At 37.9% G+C, this 23,457-nt stretch overlaps 1 protein-coding gene across 1 annotated transcript in view; it reads right to left on the bottom strand.

Annotated features, from left to right (window-relative positions):
- Positions 1–23,457, bottom strand: part of LOC124595728 (lysophospholipid acyltransferase 6) — a 130,527-nt gene that overhangs the window by 13,709 nt on the left and 93,361 nt on the right. Inside the window, exons 4-9 of the mRNA XM_047134599.1 lie at positions 22,350–22,441; positions 21,888–21,999; positions 14,309–14,447; positions 5,935–6,082; positions 5,329–5,534; positions 644–841 (exon numbers count right to left, since the gene is read on the bottom strand). Of these exons, the coding sequence (XP_046990555.1) occupies positions 644–841; positions 5,329–5,534; positions 5,935–6,082; positions 14,309–14,447; positions 21,888–21,999; positions 22,350–22,441 (895 nt within the window). The remainder of the gene's footprint in view (positions 1–643; positions 842–5,328; positions 5,535–5,934; positions 6,083–14,308; positions 14,448–21,887; positions 22,000–22,349; positions 22,442–23,457) is intronic.

Raw genomic sequence — 23,457 nt, 5'->3', positions numbered from 1 at the left:
TTTGTTCCAGCAGCTTCACAGTTCTTGAAGTTCTTGCAGTTCCAATCAAAAGACACAATTCCAACTTAGCAGTCACTATTTACGGAGTAACAGCTATCTACAAGTGTCTGCGTAAGGCTTTCGGTCATAGTGACAATCATTGAGCGCCAGGGGGCAGTGAAGTTATTTAGATGTTGTTGCATTAAATGTAGCACATCAAGTGCTACCTGTCAAACTGTTACCACAGTTAAGCACCATTGTGCACCATCACAATTAATAAATTTATTTTTTATTATTATGTTGCAACATTTCTGTTCTAGTGCCGGCTAGTCAAGCAAGTGTATAATTAGATATTACTAGTGTATAGGGCCACCTTAATTAGGTCTTTACTTGAAATAGGCATTCTGTCACTGTGGCTATTTGGGCTGAATTGATAGTAAAATTCAGTTACATCATCTCAACCTCTTTCCACTACACAGTGTCTCTGCTATAAGGTTACCTTAAATCATTCATTTTTTTAATACACCAACTAGTTTGTTTTATACTGATTTACTGGGTACTTTTAAAATGATATTCCATAAGCACAAAAGTCCCCCTCCATGCAATTTTATCTGTGTATGCATCTGCACAGACATTTTTAAGTCCACGTAAATCAATAACTTACTGCACGTGCTGCAAAGGTGAATAAGGCTCCACTCATAAAAGTGAGGTAGTATCCAGGATAAAAACCATGCCAAAGGGCTGACAGAGCATAGGTTAATACAGTCTTCATTTTACCAGCCCTTTCATACACAATCATACGTAACCACCGAGTTGTCCCTTTGTTCCACTGTTCAATACTGTCATGCAGGCTTAGACCAAGCTGAAAAAGAAAGAAAACTGCTGTTTACCATATGCAATAACTGTACTTCAGATGTTTTGAATTAGGAAAACACAGTTTCCATGATATTTCCTAGGGAACAGAAAGGTGTTTGAAAGGTAGGGACTGTTTGTGTACATTTTAATATAGCAGCTCAGTACAAATTTTATGAAGGCAGCACCACCTACTGATTGTTTATGAAGCCACAAAAGTCATTGTTTTGATTCAGAAGTCACATACCAGCAGCTGAAAGCAGATAACAATGACTTCGAAAACTGTTGCTCCCACCACTTTTCAACTGCAGGCTCTAATACTGCTTTTGTACACAAAAGGATCTGCAGCTGCTCAGTGTCACAAGAGTTGTGCATAGTATATAGGCCAACAATAATGAGGGAACAGAATGTTGAGCTACAATGCTGATACTTCAAAAAAACTGACTGAAAATATGCATAATGAAAAGTGGACTGGTAAGTGTAGTAACCAAACAAACTAAACTGTGCAACTTTGATCTAACAGATGATTGATGCACTAGCTGATGAATTTTCTCATGTTGGACCATCAGTATTGACATGTCTGACATGAAAAAACTAAGATCTCAAAAAATATACACTATGTGATCAAAAGTATCTGGACATCCACAAAAACATGCATTTTTCGTACTAGGTGCATTGTGCCGCCACCTACTACCAGGTACTCCATATCAGCGACCTCAGTAGTCATTAGACATTGTGAGAGAGCAGAATGGGGCACGCTCTGCAGAACTCACAGGCTTTGAACATGGTTGAGTGATTGGGTGTCACTTGTCACACGTTTTTATGTGATATTTCCACACTCCTAAACATCCCTAGGTCCACTGTTTCTGATGTGATAGTGAAATGGAAATGTGAAGGGACATGTACAGCACAAAAGTGTACAGGCTGACCTGCTGACTGACAGAGACTGCCAACAGTTGAAGAGGGTCGTAATGTGTAATAGGCAGACATCTATCCAGACCATCGCACAGGAATTTCAAACAGCATCAGGATCCACTGCAAGTACTATGACAGTTATGTGGGAAGTGAGAAAATTGATTTCATAGTTGAGTGGCTGCTCATAAGCCACACATCACGCCGATAAATGCCAAACGATGCCTCGCTTTGTGTAAGGAGTGTAAACATTGGATGACTGAACCTGCCAGTGTGCTTAGTGCCAACAGTAAAATTCGGAGGCGGTGGTGTTATTGTGTGTTCATGTTTTTCATGGAGGGGACTTGCACCCCTTTTTGTTTTGTGTGGTACTATCACAGCACAGGACTACATTGATGTTTTAACCATCTTCTTGCTTCCCACTGTTGAAGAGCAACTTGGGGATGGCAATTGCATCTTTCAACACAATTGAGCACCTGTTCATAATGAAAGGCCTGTGGTGGAGTGGTTACACAACAATAACATCCCTGTAATGGACTGGCCTGCACAGAGTCCTGACCTGAATCCTGTAGATCACCTTTGGGATGTTTTGGAATGCCGACTTCGTGCCAGGCCTCACCGACCGACATTGATACCTCTCCTCAGTGCAGCACTCCATGAAGAATGGGCTACAATTCCCCAAGAAACTTTTCAGCACCTGATTGAACATATGCCTGCGAGAGTGGAAGCTGTCAGCAAGGCTAAGGGTTGGCCAACACAATCTTGATTTCCAGCATTACTGATGGAGGGTGCCATGAACTTTTAAGTCATTTTCAGCCGGTGTCTGGATACCTTTGACCACATAGTATAAATAAGGTGGGTACTAAAAATGTTTACTGACCAGTAGAAACATTAATGAATGTCAAGCAGACAAGAGTGTTTGGTGTGTTACTGACAAGATGGAAATGATTTGTTTTTCCACATTTGTGTAGGCAATGAGATGTAGGTATCCAACATTAGTGTGAAATCAAAACAAGTCAATCCGGAGACAGGACAGATTGCTGCTCCTTATGGGGGCAGCGTTGAGATCAAGACAAACACAATGAAAAAGAATGCTATAAATATTTCAACTTCTAGGCAAAGTCCTTCTTCAGAAGAAGAACACACACACACACACACACACACACACACACACACACACACACACACAGAGCTGCTGACTCCAGGCACTTCGGCCCAACTGCATCTGATGTGAGCAGCAGTTTACCTGAGGTGGGTAGTAGGGGTAAGAACAGGTGTTGGGAAGGGAGAGTGAGGGATTAACAGGGTAGGCATGGGGAAAGATGCATTTAGGAGCAAGACAAGACAGGGCCTGCTAGTTGTAGCAGTGGTAGGCTGTGCTGGGGTAGTTGAGAAGGGAGAGGGGGACAGGAAAGGAGAGAAGAAGGGAAGGGAAAGGGCTCTGTAGGTGCATTGGCAGGATAGAAGACATGTGCAGTACTGGAGTGGAACCAGCGAAGTAAATAGCCAGGTGGAGGACTGGGTCTAGCAAAGGCTGAGGCCAGGGGTGTTACAGGATTGAAGGATTGGTTGTAGGGAGAGTTCCCATCGCACAACTCAGAAAAACTTTTGTTAGTTGCAATCATACAGTTGGGACAGGATGTGAAGCACAGCACATTGTGTGGCATGTTCAGCAACTGGCTGGGCCCACAGCCTTTTGGCCGCAATTTGGCAGCGGCAATTCAAGCAGAAAGACAGCTTGTTAGATGTCGTGATGACATAGAATGTGACACAGCAGCTGCAACTAAGTTGGTAAATCATGTGACTGCTTTCACAGACTTTAATGGGGTAGGAGATGCCTGTGACAGGACTGGAGTATGTGATAGTGGAAGGACCTACATCTGTATGAGCTGTGAGGCAAGGGGTAGAGAGCAGGGATGGAGTTGGGACAAACAAGTATATTATGTAGGTTGAGTAGGTGGTGGAATAACACTATGGGACGGGTGGAGAGGGTATTCAGGAGGATGCTGGGCGGAGTATGTGATTCAGCTGATATCATCCAGGGTGAACCTGAGTCATGAGAGGAGTGGTCCTTTGTGGCCACACACTGGGTATGTGGGCTACGGCAAAGGAGTGGTGAGACAAGGTATGGGAGATCCATTACTGGAAAAGGTAGGAAGGGTCGAGTCAGTCTGTAAATATTTGTTAACTGTTTTGTTTGCCAGTATCATCCTGTAGTATGTAAAATAAACTTTTGTTAATTCTTCAGACTGTAAGTCTGTAACATGAATAAATCTGTTGAGGTGATTTGTGCTGCTCTGCCTGTAGCAACCATAAACTGGAAATTCCTTCCTTCCTCCTTCCATTACAAGGAGCTAAACTTCCTTATTTGTCTCATGTAAATATTGCTATGAAAGTAACAGTACCATGCACAATTTGAGATGATACAAGAGGTAGAGTCATTATTTAAAGGTTTCATATGAATCATCATCCAAAACACAGATAATCACATTTGATACAATGTTCTGCATACTTCCTTTACATTCATCCAGAAATATCATTAACTGAATCTTCCATTAGTGAAGGACAGAACACAACAACATTAACAATAAATGAAACAATTGTTTGATGTTCTGCAACTATTACTTATTTACTCACTAACTTATTTTCAGGTTCTCAGGCTTTCATCAGGTGACTACTACAGAGTGTAGTTGCAGTGTGCTTACTACAAGAAAGCAACCTTCTGCCCTCCAACACACACGCATCCCGCAGGTGATCACATGCTAGGTACTGCCTGCGACAAAAAAGGCACAAGCACCTGTGAGCCAAACAATAATCCAAGCTCAACCCACATTTTAGTAAACGTTTTGGACAATAACAACAGTAAATGGTGCTTCCACAGCTATGATGCTGCAATTGTGAGCAGTACTTTCCTATACCATGTCACACACCCATCAACAACTTGCCTCGTATCCATTTAAGCCAGCACTCAATCACGGATCAGCAGTTTGGTCTCAGTTGTCAAACCTGTTATTCCTTTGAGCTCTCTGGGCCAGGAGCTGTAAGAAACAAGTTACTTCCTCAGCCCATTAGTAAGAGTCTTGTTGCTTCCTCAGACTTTGGCTTTATGCTACCAAGTATGGATTCACTTTGGCCTTTGGCCACTAAATTATATTTTCATTCCCTATATGTAACTCAAAATTACATCAAGAAGACTTATGTTCTTTAATCTTCAAGTGAAACTATTCTACATTGTTTACCTGGCAAGTGTTCTCATTGCACCTCCACTGGCACACAACATACCTGTAGTAGCCACAGATAAAATGATGTGTGACTTACCCAAATATGAGAGATATATCAGTGGGCTACATGTTATTTTACTGTGGTTACAACTAAATAAATAATAGTTACAGAACATTAAGAAAGTGTTTCTTTTTTCTTTGTTATCATCTGAAATTATTTTCATTCATTTTAAATTTCCTTTAATTGCTGTATTTCTATCTAACACTATTTTTACAAACAAGTCTTGAAAACTGTAAATGGTTATATTTTATAACAACTAAGAAAGAATAAAGAAATTTCAGTAAAAAAAGCTATGCTACATACCTCAAACTTTAAAATATCTACATTTGAGATAAGATCCCAATGAGGATTACCGTCCTTATCATAGCCATTGAATCCCAGCCCTGCAGCATTGCAAATTGCATCTGCTAAGAGCCAGGCATGGTAATACTTAAGTCTGACTAGAGAAGTTGCTGCTATCAGGTACATAGTCTTTTCAGCTAATGATGCCTCCTCCACAAAGTCTGATTCTGAAAAATGAATAAGAAACTAGTCTGGAGCTGATAGGATCTATGTTGCTGCTGTGATTGCCAACTGCTCAAATCACATTTTTTTAATTTTTCTAAAAATTTGTTAAGATTATTCATGGTAAAAGTTGGAGAAAGAATTATAGGAAGGAAGGAAGATAAAAGTGAATTTGTTTCACAAATAATCTGCTATTTAGCTGATAAATTGTACAAAAACATACTATACTCTAAGGTATAAGAAATGTATAAGATATATTCATACTGTCTAAGAGTCATCGTATAAATAACCCAAAGAGAAGAAGGAAAAATTCTCACAGACTCTTGTTACAATTTAAACATGAAGTAAAAATTTTAAAAAAGGCATCAACATAGTCTAATAGAAAACTATCTGTAAAAGAAATACCTTTTACTCTTGTGATGGGAAATGATGGAATCAGTTTTACAAAGAATAAAGCACAGAGCAGTGAGCAGGTAACCTTCTTGAGAACCACAAGACATGGTGATGGTTCCAGCACTACTTTACTGCTATTCGAATTTCTGTCCAGTGCTCCCTGGAAAAGAAAACAATAAAATAACTTCAAAAGTTTTCATAGAATAACACTCAATGCCCCACTTAGTCTGGTAACTACTGGAGCTAAAAGGCCACAGCAGTTACCACATACTTGTGAAGAAGACAAAGAAGAAAAAGCACAGGCCACCAATCAAAACTGCTGTGCCATCAGCTGGAGGGAAGAATGCTGAAAAAGAGATTTATGCAGGCACTTTTTAGTCACTGAATAAGTGGGTAAGATAAGGAAAACCTTAATATTAACTGTAGCAGTTTTCTATGAGGGAAGCTAACTGTCAAAATTTGACACTTTAGTGCTCAGCACTCAGTTGTATAGCATTTGTGATGTTAACATGTTCTTTTGGAGAAATAAATGGTGCCTTTGACCAGAAATGACATGAAATAGAACTCAAATCTGAATATGCTTTGTAATAAGTTTATCAGAGTAGTATTTATTGGGGAGATAAGCTTCTGAGCTTTCCTGGCATGGAGTAATTTTTGTTTGATTTTGGAATGGTAATGTGAAGAAAAGAATTCTCATATATTCCACAAATGGCTTGCATACAGCCTGTCACCTTTCTATTATTACCTAATTTACTTCTAAATATTAAGGATTGTGTGCTGCTTGCTGAGTGGCATGTGGACAGTCAGTTACATCAGTTTAATATTGTAAAAGTAACATTAAAATTATTGTAACTTTGTTCTAGATGTATTTGAAGCTACTCAATGTGAGCCCCGATCATCTCAGAATATAACTAATGAATGACTTATGGTTTTCATAATGATACTATGTATTGGGGTGTTTAATAGAACATACAAACACTTTCTTCATGATGCTGTCATAAGAGAGATGGATTAATAGCTCTTGGACAAAAATGGAACAAAAAATTGGTAAATTTTTGGTAATCCAACATCCCACCAATCACCTGAAGTGATTTAAGGAAATCATAGAAATTTAAATCATCTAAGTCAGATGAGGCATAGAATCATCCGCATACTGAATGTGACATTTCTAAACCACTGCACCATTTAATTTAATGTTTTACGAACAGTGCTGTAAAATAACAACAGATGTCGAGGAGGGCTGTAGCAAAGATTGATATGTTTTTCCCGGATGTTGTTGCATTACTCGTATAATGTTTGATAAGTTTTAGTTCTCTCCTCTGCATGAACGATATCAAAGGCAAAAAAGTGTAATTTCAATAACTTATTTTTATTGATAATGAAGGCTTGTGAAACTATGTTCAACTTAGGAGGAGGTAGCTGATTCAAATCCTAGTGGCAGAAAAAATTTCACTTCCAGTTTTTGGTCAGATTTGGAGCCAGTACCCTGGATTAAATTCCAAACTGCTCTGCAATATTATGAAATCATGGCACGTGATGTGACACTGTTAAGGTGATGACCCACTGGATGGAGACAAAGAGTGCAGAGGTACCACTGTGGTGATTCTAAGAAAAGAAACACTGCTACCCAGCTGTAAACAAGAACTTTTCATCAAAGAAGATTAGAGTTTAATGTCCCATTAACATGAGGTTGTTAGAGATGGAGCTCTGGTTGGGAAAGGAAATTAGGTGTGTACTTTGCCTTGAACAATTTAGGGAAAACACAGGTACCAAAATCTGGATGGTGAGATGAGTATCTCAATTCCCATCATCCTAAATGTGAGCAGTGTCTCACCAACAAGCGACCTAGCTCTGTGTCAGCTACTCAAAAGGAATAGGCCATGTTACAATGCTGATATACAACCTCTCTTTTCTCTCTTGTCAAAATACAAACATGACACTAAAATTCTCCATGCATTCTTTGGCAATGACCTCTCCTTAACATGTACACTTGCACTACAGCACTTAAATTTCCTGAAGGAAATGATGCCATTGTTTGTGATGAAAGGAAACCTTCGCCACTGGGTTGCTGGACCTAGCCCTTGCAGCCTTCTAGCTAAGAGTGCCATTGTTATTGTTGTTGTCTTCAGTCCTGAGACTGGTTTGATGCAGCTCTCCCTGCTACTCTATCCTGTGCAAGCTTCTTCATCTCCCAGTACTTACTGCAACCTACATCCTTCTGAATCTGCTTAGTGTATTCATCTCTTGGTCTCCCTCTACAATTTTTACCCTCCATGCTGCCCTCCAATGCTAAATTTGTGATCCCTTGATGCCTCAGAACATGTCCTACCAACCGGTCCCTTCTTCTTGTCAAGTTGTGCCACAAACTCCTCTTCTCCCCAATTCTATTCAGTGCCTCCTCATTAATTATGTGATCTACCCATCTAATCTTCAGCATTCTTCTGTAGCACCACATTTCGAATGCTTCTATTCTCTTCTTGTCCAAACTATTTATCGTCCATGTTTCACTTCCATACATGGCTACACTCCATACAAATACTTTCAGAAACAACTTCCTGACACCTAAATCTATTCTCGATGTTAACAAATTTCTCTTCTTCAGAAACGCTTTCCTTGCCATTGCCAGTCCACATTTTATGTCCTCTCTACTTCGACCATCATCAGTTATTTTGCTCCCCAAATAGCAAAACTCCTTTACTACTTTAAGTGTCTCATTTCCTAATCTAATTCCCTCAGCATCACCCGACTTAATTCGACTACATTCCAATATCCTCGTTTTGCTTTTGTTGATATTCATCTTATATCCTCCTTTCAAGACACTGTGCCATACAACTTTACTTACTGTATTTCCTTACTGATTCTTAATATTACAGTCAGAGACTTTACATGTGCATTTCATTCACTCATTCATACACAATGTGTTCTGTAAATAATTCCATGAAAAAGAATACTAATAGACACACAATGAATGAAATATATGAACCACAAATTGCTTGAGAATAAGCAGGTAGAGATTATGGATTCCTTGCATCAAATTATTAAGCAAAAATCTTTGTATAATCTTTGAAAACCTGACTGTTTAATCATGAAAAGTCTGCCTCTAAAGTAGGATGATTATTTGAATACATTTTGATAATTTTGTATTGTCAGAAAATAAAGTAGCTTTAGTTTCACCTCATTCTTTATTTATTTATTTATTTTGAATATTTTATATAAATCTGTGAGCTAATCATGATCAAATTATAAGAAACACTTTTCCAGCAAAAACCATGGATGTGAGTCTCTACACAGTTTTCTTTCTCTGCAGATTCAAAGGAATATATACATACGGAAAAAAGCTTTTCGTTATCCAAATTTTTTTAATTGAAGGATGACAATTCTTTTAACAGTGAAACAAGTATCAGTGTTCATTGTCAACACATCTCCCTTCTACCTAGTAGATATTGTTATTCTTTGATCAGTAAGCAATCGGTAACATGTGAACAGCAGCTAATTAACATAATGTAAATAATAGCAATAAGAACTTAGGGAAAAACTCATGAAATTATAAAATGCACAAGTTAATTGGAAACTCAAACCTCCCCCCTCCCCCACTGTGACATTAAATCCCATTTAGTTTCATGGTTGTAATGTAACACTATCATTATTACAAACGAAAGTCGAAAAGTAAAGGAACTCTTGAGAAAAGGAATATTACTCTAATGATTGAAAACTGAAACATACATTATTTTTCTACATATCCTCCCTGCTCTTCAACGCGCTTTGTCCAAAGTTTCACAAGCTTTTTGGTTCCGTCAGAAAAAGTTTTTTTGTTGCACCTGTAACCAATTTCGCAGCACATCAGTGATTTCTGCATCATTTGCAAACCTTCCCCAAACCACTTCCTTTAATGGACCAAACAAGTTGGAACCAAGTCTGGCCAATATGTCAGGTGTTTCAGAAATTCAAATCCCAACTCCTTTATTATTTTGGTCATCTGCTTGGCAGAATGTGTCTGAGCATTACCTTGCTGCAGGATGACATCTCTTTGCAGTTTTCCCCAACATATGAGTCTGTTTGCAGCTTTCAGTTTAGTTTGCAACACATCACAGTAGTTCTCACTGTACACAGTTTTTCCTCTTGGGGTGAAAGGAACAGCTACCACACTTTCCATGTCCCAGAATAGTGTTGGCATAATCTCACCAGCTGATGGCTAATTTTTAAATTTCTTAACTTCTGGTGATGATGGATGTTTGAAAACTGTGCTTTCAGCCTTACTTTCCAGTTAGTAACAATATGCTGTAAAAATCCATTTCTCGTGCGATAGTAATGGATCAGATGTTTGCAAAAGATGTCCATTCTTTGCATCTTATGATGCACTGACAATTCTTTTGGTATCCACCTTGCACACACTTTCTGAAAATTTAGCCTGTCATGTAAGATGGAATAGACTGAACCATGACTGATATGTAAAGGGGGTACTGGCAATTTTGATCACTGTGATTCATCTGTTTTCCATCACCATACCTTCAACGACTTCCAAATTGTCCTTGGTTGTTGATGTCAATGGCCTCAATCTTCCCTCGTCCCCTAGAGAAATTGTTCCCTGTTTGAAGCACTCTCTTCATTCCTAGATCTAATTTCACAACAAACAGTTGTAACCATACTGTACTTGCATTGAATGAATAATTTCTGCAGGTTTAACACTTTTCCACACACAAAAGGCGAATCATTGCCCTCATTTCCTCCTTGGTGCAGATCAACAATGGGGCTGCCATGTTCCACGGCCTGCTACAATACAACAACTAATGCAGGAATAATAGTGATACTTTGTATAGAATTGTTGCAGATGACAATACTTCAGACCTCCATACTAGCAGTGTTAACAAGCCCTATAGTGAGAAATTGCAGAAGTCCCTTTACTTTTTGACTTCCCCATATTATTACTATTATTATTTTATGTGTTTCTTTCCATATCCATTAGGTGCTCACTTGAGAAAATATATCTCTGCTGCCAATTCATTTTCATTTGTCACTGATGGAAGGAGAAAAACAAAATATGTCCTTTTCTCTCACGCCTCTCCCTTCCCCTTCAACACTTCTGCCAGGAGGAGGAGTCACTAGCTCCAAAAGCTTGAAGATTTAAATATCTTTGTGTGTGTGTGTGTGTGTGTGTGTGTGTGTGTGTGTGTGTGTGTGTGTGTGTTCTCCTGCTGCCACTTGGTGAGTAGATTGTTTTATCTACGCAATATTATTATATTTTCAAACATTTGTTACTTGTTTTTCTTGTTTTGGTAGCAGTTATAGTGAGTGAATGCAAGCCAGAAACAGTCTCACATTTTCTATTTGGTTTTGCTAGATATAATGGTGAGTTGACAAATAATTTGGTGTTGCCTCCATTATTGCAAAATAACTGTTGTTAATCATATGTATGTTTCCAACTCATTCAGAAAGGAGAAACAAAGTGCAGAAAGTAGATTGAATATTTGAAAAGATTGTTGCTTCAGGGTTTTTAGGAAACCAGAAAATGTTTTGTGCAGCCAGGCAACTTAAATTCACAGAAGTGAAACCTGACTCATCTTGTGAAATCATTTTGATTGCATTATCAAAAATGACCTGTAACTGGATCCTTCTTCAGATGCCACACTGCTTCAGAAAAGTAAATGAATATTTCACAGAGCACGTGAGTATCCTACAGTCATGCCCTACCAATTGGGCTATATTTTAACTGTGTGTACTTTTAACACAAGTTTTCAGAGTCCCCATGCCTATAATAAGCAGTGACAAAAAATGAAATGATTGTGTGGCATTGGTGGCCGGGAGGCTCCATCTGGGAAAGTTCGGCTGCCAAGTGCAAGTCTTATTTCAGTCGACGCCACACTGGGCGACTTGCACGCTGGTGATGAGGATGAAATGATAATGAGGACAACACAACATGCACTCCACGAGTGGAGAAAATCTCCAAATCAGCTCGGAATCCATCCCGGGTCCGCTGCATGGGAGGCAAGCACATTACCACTCCACTAAGCAGGCGGACATATGCATTGATGACAAAATGGTACAACTTACATGTTCAGTTATACATTACCTCTTTACACTGGAATGTTGTCTCTCACCAGTGAGGAGAAGAAGAGTTTTCAGTGTACAATCCCTGCAATGAGGAATTATTTATCCACTACCTAGTGAGCCACAAACCCCAAATCTGCCCAACCTGGAGTCAGGGTGGTTGCAAGGGGCAGGACACTGCTAAGAGAGACTAAACTCATTACATTGGTGGAAAATTTTATAATGTTTAAAAAGTAAACTGTTAAATATCATGAAGAAATGAATGAAAACACCTCTCAGCAGTGGCTTGATGATTTTGCATTGAAAACTTAAGAAGTAAATATTCCCTAATTGTTATAGACAATTCCTTGTACTAATAGACGTATTTCACAAGGCTATTACAGTTGTCTCCAGAAAACAGGACGTCTTCAACTGGTGACTTGAAAGAATATTTCCATATCAAATGATTTTAACAAGGATAATTTATTGGTTCTTGTGGCTCTGAATGAACTACATTTGCATATGAATGTAATTTATGAGTTGGTTAAAAATATGGCTGCAGAGTTCTGAGCCTGCCACCATATTGCATCCATTTTAATTCTAAGCAGCTTATATGGACTCAAATTAAAGGCTAAGCATTGAAGGATAGCAAAAAGAAAAGAAAACTTAACAGTGTGGTGGTAAAAGTAAAATGATTCACAATATACTTTGAAAACAAAGCTTCATCTGTAGCTTTACATAGTGAAACATACAAGTTATGAAACTCTGAGGGACTGGTGGTAAAGTTGTAAACAATGCTGAGGAACTCATAAATTTCTTATTTGAATATTTTAAATGTAAAATCCAAGTTCCTTTGTTTGTTACAATCATTCAGAGTTTCAGCTTTCCGTGATGAACACACATGTGCATACTGTTGTTGTTCTCTCTCTCTCTCTCTCTCTCTCTCTCTCTCTCTCTCATCTATCTCCCCCCCCCCTCCACCTCCAATATCCCTCTCCCCCCCCCCCCTCACCAATCCCTCCCCCAGTGGGAGTTAATCTAACTAGATGCCATTTTGTTTTGAAGGACAGTCTCAAGACTGATTCAAGATGGTTGTCAACCTAATTTTTCTCAGAGATATTCACAACAGTTTTGGAGAATACTGATAAGATAATATTTTTTTTATTACTGGTAAGTTTTCATTTACTGGTCCAGATATACACTAGGCATAATTAAAGCATAAGAGGGAATGACAGAAAGCTTGGAGGAAGAGATTCAGCATTTGGAATAGGGAATGATCTCTATCAATGACAAACTTTTACATTCTTATATTTCTAATAAGCCCACAGGAGCAAAACACTCATGCTCTGACAGAACAACAAAACTACAAAACTTAACTTTCAAAATCAAAAGTACCTTTTTCAGAAGTTATACACTAAAATGGGATGTGTGTGTGAAAGGTGGTAAATAGTACAGATAATTAACTAACTCAGAGAAATGAATATACACTTAACTTTAGCATGTTTCTCTTAACACTGGATTCCCAGTGGTCTTTGCTGTCATTAGTATCTGGCCTGTTATAGCTGACAAAGACTACGCATATGTCCCTCACAATTTCCAAGTGTTTACCTCATCTTGTAATAATCACTACGTGAACAAATCAATGAAAATAATCAACTTTTAAAAACATAATGTAAGTGGATAGATAAAAGATCTACTCACAAAGAAGTGGAAGGAGAACACACATAAAAAGTATTAAAAGTTTGCAAGCTTCGGAGCCAGTGGCTCCTGCTTCTGTCACAAATGTTGAAGGGGGAGGAAAAGAGGTGATGGAAAAGGACTGATGAAGTTTAGGAAAAAGGATAGAGTTTTCGTAAACCTCACCAGTCTTTTTCCATCACCCTTATTTCTTCCTTTCAACCTTTCTGCCAGATGAAGGAACCACTGGCTCCAAAAGCTTGTAAAATTTAATTCTTTTTACATGTTTACTCTCCTGCCGCTACTTGGTGAGCAGATTTTTTTTTTTTTTAGCTATCTAATCACATTATTTTCATTATTTGAATTGTGGTTCTCTCCTAAATTTGATGTGTAAGATGTCTCCAGCCTTGTTTCAAACTGTGCTATGTTTTAAGTGGCTATGGTTAGGACTCTATAATAAATAAATACAGTAAATTAATCTTTTCTGAGAGCTTGTCCCTTTTGAACACCAAATCTCTCCTCTGACATTGCAGGTTCACTAAGAATCACTACATTTGCTTAAAATTACTTAATAGCACAATATACTACATTGTAGAGGTGGCTCAATTTAAAGTTGGATTAAACAGTCTTATAAGTAGTTATAATACACTATAGTTATGCAGTAAAACAAACGGAAGTTACATACTGAGGTTGGTGATGGGTGCTTGAAGAGGTTGTGCCCATGTATGAAGTCAATGTAATCTCTGTAGAATATGACAGGTCCACACATGAGTGCTTGGAAATGGAACATGTAGCTGAAGTACTCCAAGGCCGTGGGCATCTTCCTACCACAATAACACAACACACAGGGTAGCTTGAAACAAACAGAACAACGATGCAATACATTCTTACATGCATCTGTTAGCACTTTACAACTAATAAATGCACTGTTTGTATCTTTCATTACAGTGAGGGTAATTACTACAGGAGCATAATAAATATTTGTAAGCCATCCCTTATTATTAACAGACAAGGTACTGTGGGAGGAAAAGTCTGTATTTGGAGACAATAAAAAGGCCACTTGAATAGAAAAGATCATGCAGATTACATATTATTCTGAATGGTTTCTGAAAAATACCATATGTTTACTACATTTTATCTTGCTAATGCCTCCTCCTCCCCCCCCCCCCCCCCCCGCCCCCCTCCAGTTCACACCTCTGCCACCCTCCTCCCTGTCCCCTTTGCTCCAAATGATTTTGCTTACACTGTGCTACCACAGAACAATTGATGAGCATGTGAGATTATCTCCTAGGTTGTTATATGAGCAAAGCTGTCTTTATAAAGAATTAGCACAAAAGAAGAAGGGAACAACAACTCATATCTATTTGATCTTAGAAACTTACGTTGTAAAAACATCAATAAAAAAAGAACAGGCATTATTAATTGTTTTTCAAAGTTTATTTGCTAATTTCACATAGCTCTGCAGATCACCCCCTCCCAACTCACCTCTCCACAGACCCTTCATCATGCACTGATTCCCCACTTGCTCCAGTACCCATGCATCACATGCCTAGCCTGTACACATGCCAACCATCCCTCCCGCATTCCTAGCCAAGAAACAGGCTGCCTCCCTCTGAGCTACTAGCTATGCACCCCCAACCCTCTTCCTGACTCGGCCTTTTTCTGCCTCCACCGATCCCACCTGATACAACCTCCACTCCATCTTAGTCCATCTACTGAGCTGCACTGTGCATCCAGCCGACACTATGTAGGGACACAGTTTTGCATGTTTGTGCATATGTGTGTGCGTGTGGGGGGGGTCTCTTATATTCTTGAAGTATTTGGTAACTACACAATTCATAATAAATTTTCAACTAGTAAATATGTATTTAAACCACTATGACAACTATACACTTTTTGACATCTCTGGAAATGATTTTTAATACATAAATTGCCAACTTAGATCATTCTTCAGAGTTAAAATGTTGGTCCTCATATATCTGGATGTGAAAGTTTGTTCAAAGGCCTAAGAAGGGAACCACATCCAATAAATAATTGTGGTGGTCAAATGAACTGTTGGTTTATGAGAGTTCTACCTAAGCAGACACTGCAAATGTATGTCTCTGTTTCTCTCAGTGTCAATAGTTCCATTAACATTGAATAACAATGGCTTTAAAGCATGGGAATTATTTAAACACAAAAATCAGCCTACATTCATAATCACAATCTGCAATATATATGTTTGCATAATGCTCAGCAAACAGCTGAAAGACTGGTGTGACCTCACAGTCATCTACAGTTTCAGCCCAGTCAAATCAGCCATAACACCAAAGGCAGAAGACAGTGGTCATGAATTATCAGCTGCCAAATGATGTATTCCCTACATTACTGATTATAAAAGTAGTTATGACTACACAAAATTTTCAGACTGTAACATAAGAATATGCAACTGTCATTTCCCACTGGGGTGGTCAGTGTTTTGTGTTCAAGAGCTTTAAGCACAGAGAAATTTCTTTTTGCTTGCTTTACTGACTATTTCAATGTCATTTGGCTATGGAGAAGTTTCTTTAAGAAGTTTGAGGAAATTCTGCCACTCATTTTTCTATATTTTTCCAAAATGGAATCTTCAAAAATAAATACTGTGTATCTACAATGAACAGTTAATATCTGTGGTCAAAGCATGATAATCATGTCAACTGCTATGTGGTGTTGCCAAGTGTGTCTTATGCTAATTTACAGGAGGCGTGCAAAAATACAGGAACACCAACAACACATCACATCACATCACAATTCCCAATTGGTGTGGAGAAACCGCTGGCATTCAAAACAACTTCCTGTCATTTTGGAATGGATAAATACAGCTACTATAGGGTCTTCAAGTGAATATTATACAATTCCCCCAGGACAATAAAGGCAAGTTCATGTAATGATGAAGGAGGTGAGTAGCGATCACACACCCTTCTCTCCAAAGTACATCACAAAGGCTCAATAACATCGAGATTTGGTGACTATGGTGCCCATGGAAGATGCAACAATTCATCCTTGTACTTACAAAAGAGTCCTGGATGATGAAAACTGTGTTAACGGGGGCCCTTTTGTCTTGGAACACAGAATCACCACTGGGGAACAAATATTCTAGCAATGGACCTGATCAGTCAAAATGGTCACATTATTCGTGACAATACTGTGATCTTGCAGAGTAAACTTGCAGCCCATGGAATAGCATGATATGGCATCACCAGACCCTCACCATATTTCACTCTTAGCAGCAAGCAGTTTGCATCATAAATGAGAGAGAGAATAGGCCATACATAAACTTGGCCAGAAGTTGAAAACACTATGAAACAAGACTCATACGACAAAATGGCTGTCTTCCTTTGCTCCGCATTCCACGTTTTATGGCTTTGGCACATTTCCTGTTATGGGTATTTGCATCACTAATAAGTGGTTTTGGAATTCCAGCTTGCCCAGCACTTCCAAGCTTATGAAGGGTTTGCACGTGCAACATCCTGTTCTGCAGTGACTTTTTCAGCTGTTGGCCTATAATTTTTTCCCCCCAATCCTCTTCAATGGCCATCTGTCACAATCACTTAACACACACTTTCATCTGTGTTGTGACTTAGTGGATGGTGTTTTTCCACTTTCCGTGTAAGTGATATAAATCTTCGATATGGTACCTTCATTATGGAAGCCTTCACCATACGAGTGCCAATAATTTGCCTGTGTTCGAATTCATTTAGCTCTGATATATTGCACTCACAACTACACATATCATTATTCTGACCGTGACTGACACTTGCAAGGTATTGAGGACACTGCACAGGTGCCTTCATGGTCAGATACAAACAATGCCACCTGCAGGCTTGGCTAGCATATGCATTTATTTCCAAGCATGCATTTCTAACAGTGTTTCCATATTTTGTCCAATCCTGGTAGACCAATACTGGACTGCGTTCAGTTGATCCAGGTTTAGTGTTATACAATATATCGAATATGTGAACCAGTTTCCTTTTCTGTACTAAGATCAAAATTGCTGTCTAGCCAATGACATTTATACAGTCTGCCCTAAGATGAGCAATGTTCTCTTCAGAGTGAAGAAGTACACTGAGTCTGATAGTGAACTTTGTAAATTTTGTGTGAAATTCCAAATTTTATTATGAACCACTGAAAACGTATTATGAACTGTTGTAAATATAACATGGAATATGAATACCGTAAAGCGAAATGGAAATAACTTAAAAGCTTTCTGGTCAGAAAGCTTTCTGGTCAGACAAATATAAGATAACATCAGTAGCAGCAGAAAATGGCATAATGGAAGTGGGATTATTATGTGTGCAAAGCTTGGTGGAGAATGAGTAAGTGTGAACAGTTCAATGATAGAGTTATTCTCATCAGAATCAACAGTAATCCAACACCAACAGTAATAGTTCAGGTGCCAACATCACAAACAGAGGATGAAGAGGTAAGAAAAGTATATTAGGATACTGGATGAGTAAATCAGTATGTAAGTGGCAATGACAATCTAATAATCATGGGGTTTTGGTACCTGACAGAAGGGGAACGAAAAGAAGAAAAAGTTATGGGAAATACGGGCTTGGTAGTAGTAAAGAGAGAGGAAAAAGACGAGCTGAGACCTGCAATAAATTGCAAATGGTAGTAGTGAATACAATGTTCAAACACCAAAAGGGGAGGACGTATACCTGGAAAAGGCCAGGAGTACAGGAAGATTCCAGCTGGATTACACCATGTTCTGGCATATATTCCAAAATCAGATGTTGAACTGTTGGTCATTTGGAAGAATCAATGAAGTAGGATAATGAAGTAATGGGAAATGATGAAGTTCTCTAAGACTGTGAATATTGTGACACTGAATGCCACTGTAGGCAGTTCTAACCCTTAACTCATGATATGTGGTCACTCAGTCCGCTTGAAAATCCTTGAACTCACTCTCTAACACCAGTTCTTGCAGAATGCGTCCATACCACCCTCTACCCTCCTTAAATTGACTACCATACAATGTTTTCTGTCACTTGTATTATTGCCTTCTTCGTTTGTTGTTGACACATGTTTGTTGCCACATATTGGGGTTTCCTAGGCTGCATCTCATGTACTACATACACGTTTTCTTTGGTATAGCAGAAAATTTATTCAGAGGAACTTGTCAGTTTTAAGTCCGATGAAATTGCTGGTTGGTGGATGAAGGAAGGTGTCAGCGATATAGATCAAGAAATAGACAAAGAAGACAGCAATTTTGTATCAGCCAATGAGTTCTGCTAGTAAACAAGAATATCATTCAGAGGAAACAGTGCAGGGCAGTGGTAATGGGGACCTTTCTGTTGCTCAAATAAAATACTTGAAATGTTAGTTTAAATCAAATTTTTTCTGAGCTGTGGCAAAGAAAACTGTAGATCCCAGCATTGCACCTGTTTTGCAGACTTTTTTTACTACTAATTGAGGGCAATTTTTATGTGAAAGTTTAAACTCTGAAAATTTATATAAAAATTTACTTGCTGCAGAGATACTATAATTTTTCTGAATTTCAACTTTGGTTCTCTAAAAATTAGTTTATGTGTACTGTTTAAAAAAAACACATGGAAGTATGTGAGTTTGTGTGATAAAAACTAAAATACTGCAGGCTTTATTTAGTGCCATATCATGAGCAATGGCTACTTAAACAACATTTAAATAATTGTGTAAATAAATGTTATACCAGTTAAATTAATAAATTAAAATAAATGAAGTCTTAAATCTCATTTTAAGCACAGGGGTCTCAGGGACCACACCTCTTATTGTATGTTGCAGGAAAGTCACCTCATCTATTCAGGGCTAAAAAGGGTCAACACAGAAGTTAGGCTGACCAAATATGGTACAAGAGCAGTAACTATGAACAAACCTTAAGTAACAGAATATATACTGCAACTGATCAACCAAAGAAAGAAGAACAAAAAAATGTTTAGGGAATGGCAGGAATATAGCAATATAGATCACTTAGGAAAATAGGAACTTCATGATAGCCAAAGCAAAATGGCTGCAGAAAAAATGTGAAGAAACCAAAAATGAAATTGTCAGACGTACCAATTCAGCACATAGAAAAGTCAAAACAGTCTTCTGTGCTATTAAAAGCAGAGCTGGCAACATTAAGAGTGCAATGGGAATTTGAATATTAAATGCAGAGGAGAAGGCAGACGGGAACAAAGAGTACACTAAGGCCTCTATGATAGGAAGGACTAGTCTGATAATGTGATAAAAGAAGAAATGGAAGTCAATGTTGAAGGCACAGGGGATAGAGTATTAGCTCAGAGTTTATTATAGCTTTTGAAGACTTATGATCATATAAGACAGAAGGGACTGACAACATTCTTTCAGAATTTCTAAACTCACTGGGTAATAGAAAAGAAAACTGAGGATTTGTTAAATGACGATCAGTTTGGCTTCAAGAAAGCTAAAGGCACCAGAGAGGCAGTTCCAAAGTTTTGCTTGATAATGGGAGCAGGATTTAAGAAAAATCAATATAGAGTTATAGGATTTGTTGACCTAGAAAAAGTATTCAATAATGTAAAGTAGTGCAAGATGATTGAAATTCTGAGAAAATTAGGAATAATTTGTAGGGAAAGGCGGGTAATATATAATATGTACAAAACCCAAGAGTGAACAATGGGAATGGAAGACTATTCTCAGATTAAAAAGGGTATAAGACAGGGATGCAGCCTTTTCTCCTACTGTTCAATCTGTACATTGAAAAAGCAGTGACAAATATAAAAGAAAGGTTTGAGGGTGGGATTATAATTTAGGGGACTGCAATTCCAGATGATGCTGCCAACCTCAGCAAAATTGACAAAGGATTACAGGACTTGTTGAATGGAATGAAGAGTCTAATGAGTACAAAATATGGAATGAGAATAAATCAAAGAACAATGATAGTAATGAGGAGTATCAAAAATGAAATTAGTGAGGCAAATTTAACATCAAAACTGGTGATCACAATGTAGATGAAGTTAATAAATTATTCTATTTTGGAAGCAAAATAATACATAACTGACACAGCAAAGAGGACACAAAAAGCAGACTAGAACAAGCAAAGAGGATGTTCCTAGCCAAAAGAAGTCTACCAGAATCAAACATAGGGCTTAATTTGTAGAAGACATTTCATGGACTGTTGGAAAATGAAGAAAAAGAGAACTGAAGCATGTGAGATGGGGTGCTGTAGAAGGAAGAATAAGATAACAAATACAGAGGTCATCTGCAGAATCAGTGAAGAGAGAAACGTGTGGAAAACACTGACAAGAACAAGGGACAGGATGATAGGACATGTGTTCCGAAATTATTTCATCACTGTTGCATTTTTTCCAATACTGACAACAGTTTCACATGTTAGAATTTTGGAAGGAATCTTTAGTTCTGTCAATAAAAAGTATGACTCAATACTTTTCTTGACAAAGCAGTTATCTACATTTTCATAATCAATCCTCTTTTTCCTCCATTTTGGCAAAGGGTAAAAGTTTGCTATCTTTCAGTCATCATTAACTTTGTCCATAATACTGCAGTTTCAAAATGGTTCAAATGGCTCTGAGCACTATGGGACTTAACATCTGTAGTCATCAGTCCCCTAGAACTTAGAACTACTTATGCCTAACTAACCTAAGGATGTCACACACATCCATGCCCGAGGCAGGATTCGAACCTGCGACCGTAGCGGTCACGCGGTTCCAGACTGAAGCGCCTAGAACTGCACGGCCACACTGGCCGGCTACTGCAGTGTCCTCCACACCTTATAGTACTGCATAAACTTTATCACTTGCACTACCTTTGGTTTCAGTAGAAATCAATGCACTTTATATGTTCAAAATGGAAACATTTCTGGCCAGGATCAAGGTCTTTCAGAGTGGAGTGAGAATCTGATTAATATGAAATCACACAACAGAGAAGGGCGGGTAAATATTTATCACAAACCTTAAATTACCGATACTATGATCATGCAAATATGTGTATGAATTATTTACAAACATAACAAGTTAATGTTTCTTTCATTACTTATTTTAGCTACACAAAATATTGCCTGCTATCCAATATTTTTCAAGATTTTATAAATGATGATTGACTGGAGAGATGCGTCATATCCAACAGTGTGCACAACAGTTTAACAGGCAACAAAGATTTTCGTATATTTAGCTAGTAATTATCTTAGGATGGTTAAAAGTTATATTTTTAACAATTAACTATAATACTTTTTCAAATATAATATTCTGTTTTTCCCCATTTCCACAGCTGTGGTTTCTGAATATTACCTCACAACATGGTATTTCTGGTTCGGAGTCAGCTCTTCATCTTTCCTTGTTAACCCATCATGGAGGCTGAAGGCTAAGCTTGTAACCTTCTGAGTTATTACCATAAGTGGACCTAAACAAAAATTTTTTGATGTTGCAATCAACATGATAGCAATTCTTCAATGAGGACAGAAGACAAAAATACTACCATAAATTTGGTAATTAATTTCTACTCTCGTATTTTAGTAATGTTTCTGGAACACATTTCAGTTATTTCTACCATTAATCATCTCTGCTATAAATGAATTCCATATTCTTAATTCACTTTTAATACCATTGCATTTGACACATGGATCATCTTTTGTTCGTAAGATCAGTAATAACATTCTGCTCACTTCTGTTTGTTATGTTAAAAGTCTAAGTACACTCATTAAACATTTCCATACTTCATCTGATAAAATGTAATTTATGTTTGTATTGTACCTGTTATGTCTAATGTGTACGATCCATAGTCATAGACCTGGCGGTGGAGGTGTATGCAAGACAGATAGATCAGGGCAACTGCAAGCACCATCCTACAAAGAAAAATGAAAGTATGGAGAATTGTAACTTGTGAAATGATACACTGCAGACTATGAAAAATTCTCCAATATTCTGGTTACACTGTTATCATTTCTTACACACTAAATGTTAATAAGACCCAGTTCGTGCATTTCCAAGTAAGGAAAAAAGTTGAGGATCAATTAAGTATTACATTGAATGGTAGTGAGTTACTACAAATTGAGTCAACCAAGTTTCTGGATGTACACATTGATAACAGTCTAAAATGGTCTGAACATATTTTGTACTTCCACAAACAACTCAGCTCAGCAACATTTGCTGTTCGTATTATTTCCACTGTATGTGACCGAGACACCACAAAAACTGCTTATTTTAGTTATTCCCATGCGTTATTGCTGTATGGCATAGTTTTCTGAGGTAATCAGCCACTACCCAAAAAAAATATTCATTGCCAAAAGAGAGTTATCAGGATAATGAGCGGAGTCCAGCCTAGACATTCTTGTAGAAACCTTTTCATAAAATCAGGGACACTGACAACTGCATGCCAATATATCTACTCCCTGTTATGTTTCATTGGTAAAAATGGACAATCATACAAAACCAATGATTCATACCATACTCACAATACCAGGAGAAAGATGGGCCTCCATTATGAATCAAAAAACCTTACTATTGTACAAAAAGGAGTCCATTACTTGAGCTGCAAGGTGTTCAATCCTCTCCCACCATCACCGAAATTACTTATCCATGAGCTTCCCAAAATTAAACAACAGCTCAAACAGTATTTATTAGATAATTCCTTCTATTCGGTAGAAGAATATGTTAGTAGAGTTAATGGTAATTGATCTTTTCATTTACTAATTTGATGTGCTATTGTGCATTACGATACTCACAATCACCGTTAACATTGCTGTGTCTTTCATTTAGCTATTAAGATCTACCATATTTTTAATATAATTTTTTCTATACCTATTAATGTGTATTTTGTCTTATACCAGATATCCTCTTGCAAGGGGTACTTTTATGTATT

Source organism: Schistocerca americana, chromosome 2 (assembly GCF_021461395.2).
Source record: "Schistocerca americana isolate TAMUIC-IGC-003095 chromosome 2, iqSchAmer2.1, whole genome shotgun sequence".
Taxonomy (NCBI): domain Eukaryota; kingdom Metazoa; phylum Arthropoda; class Insecta; order Orthoptera; family Acrididae; genus Schistocerca; species Schistocerca americana.
The sequence above is the reverse complement of the archived record's forward strand: the minus strand, read 5'-3'. Positions and strand labels throughout refer to the sequence as shown.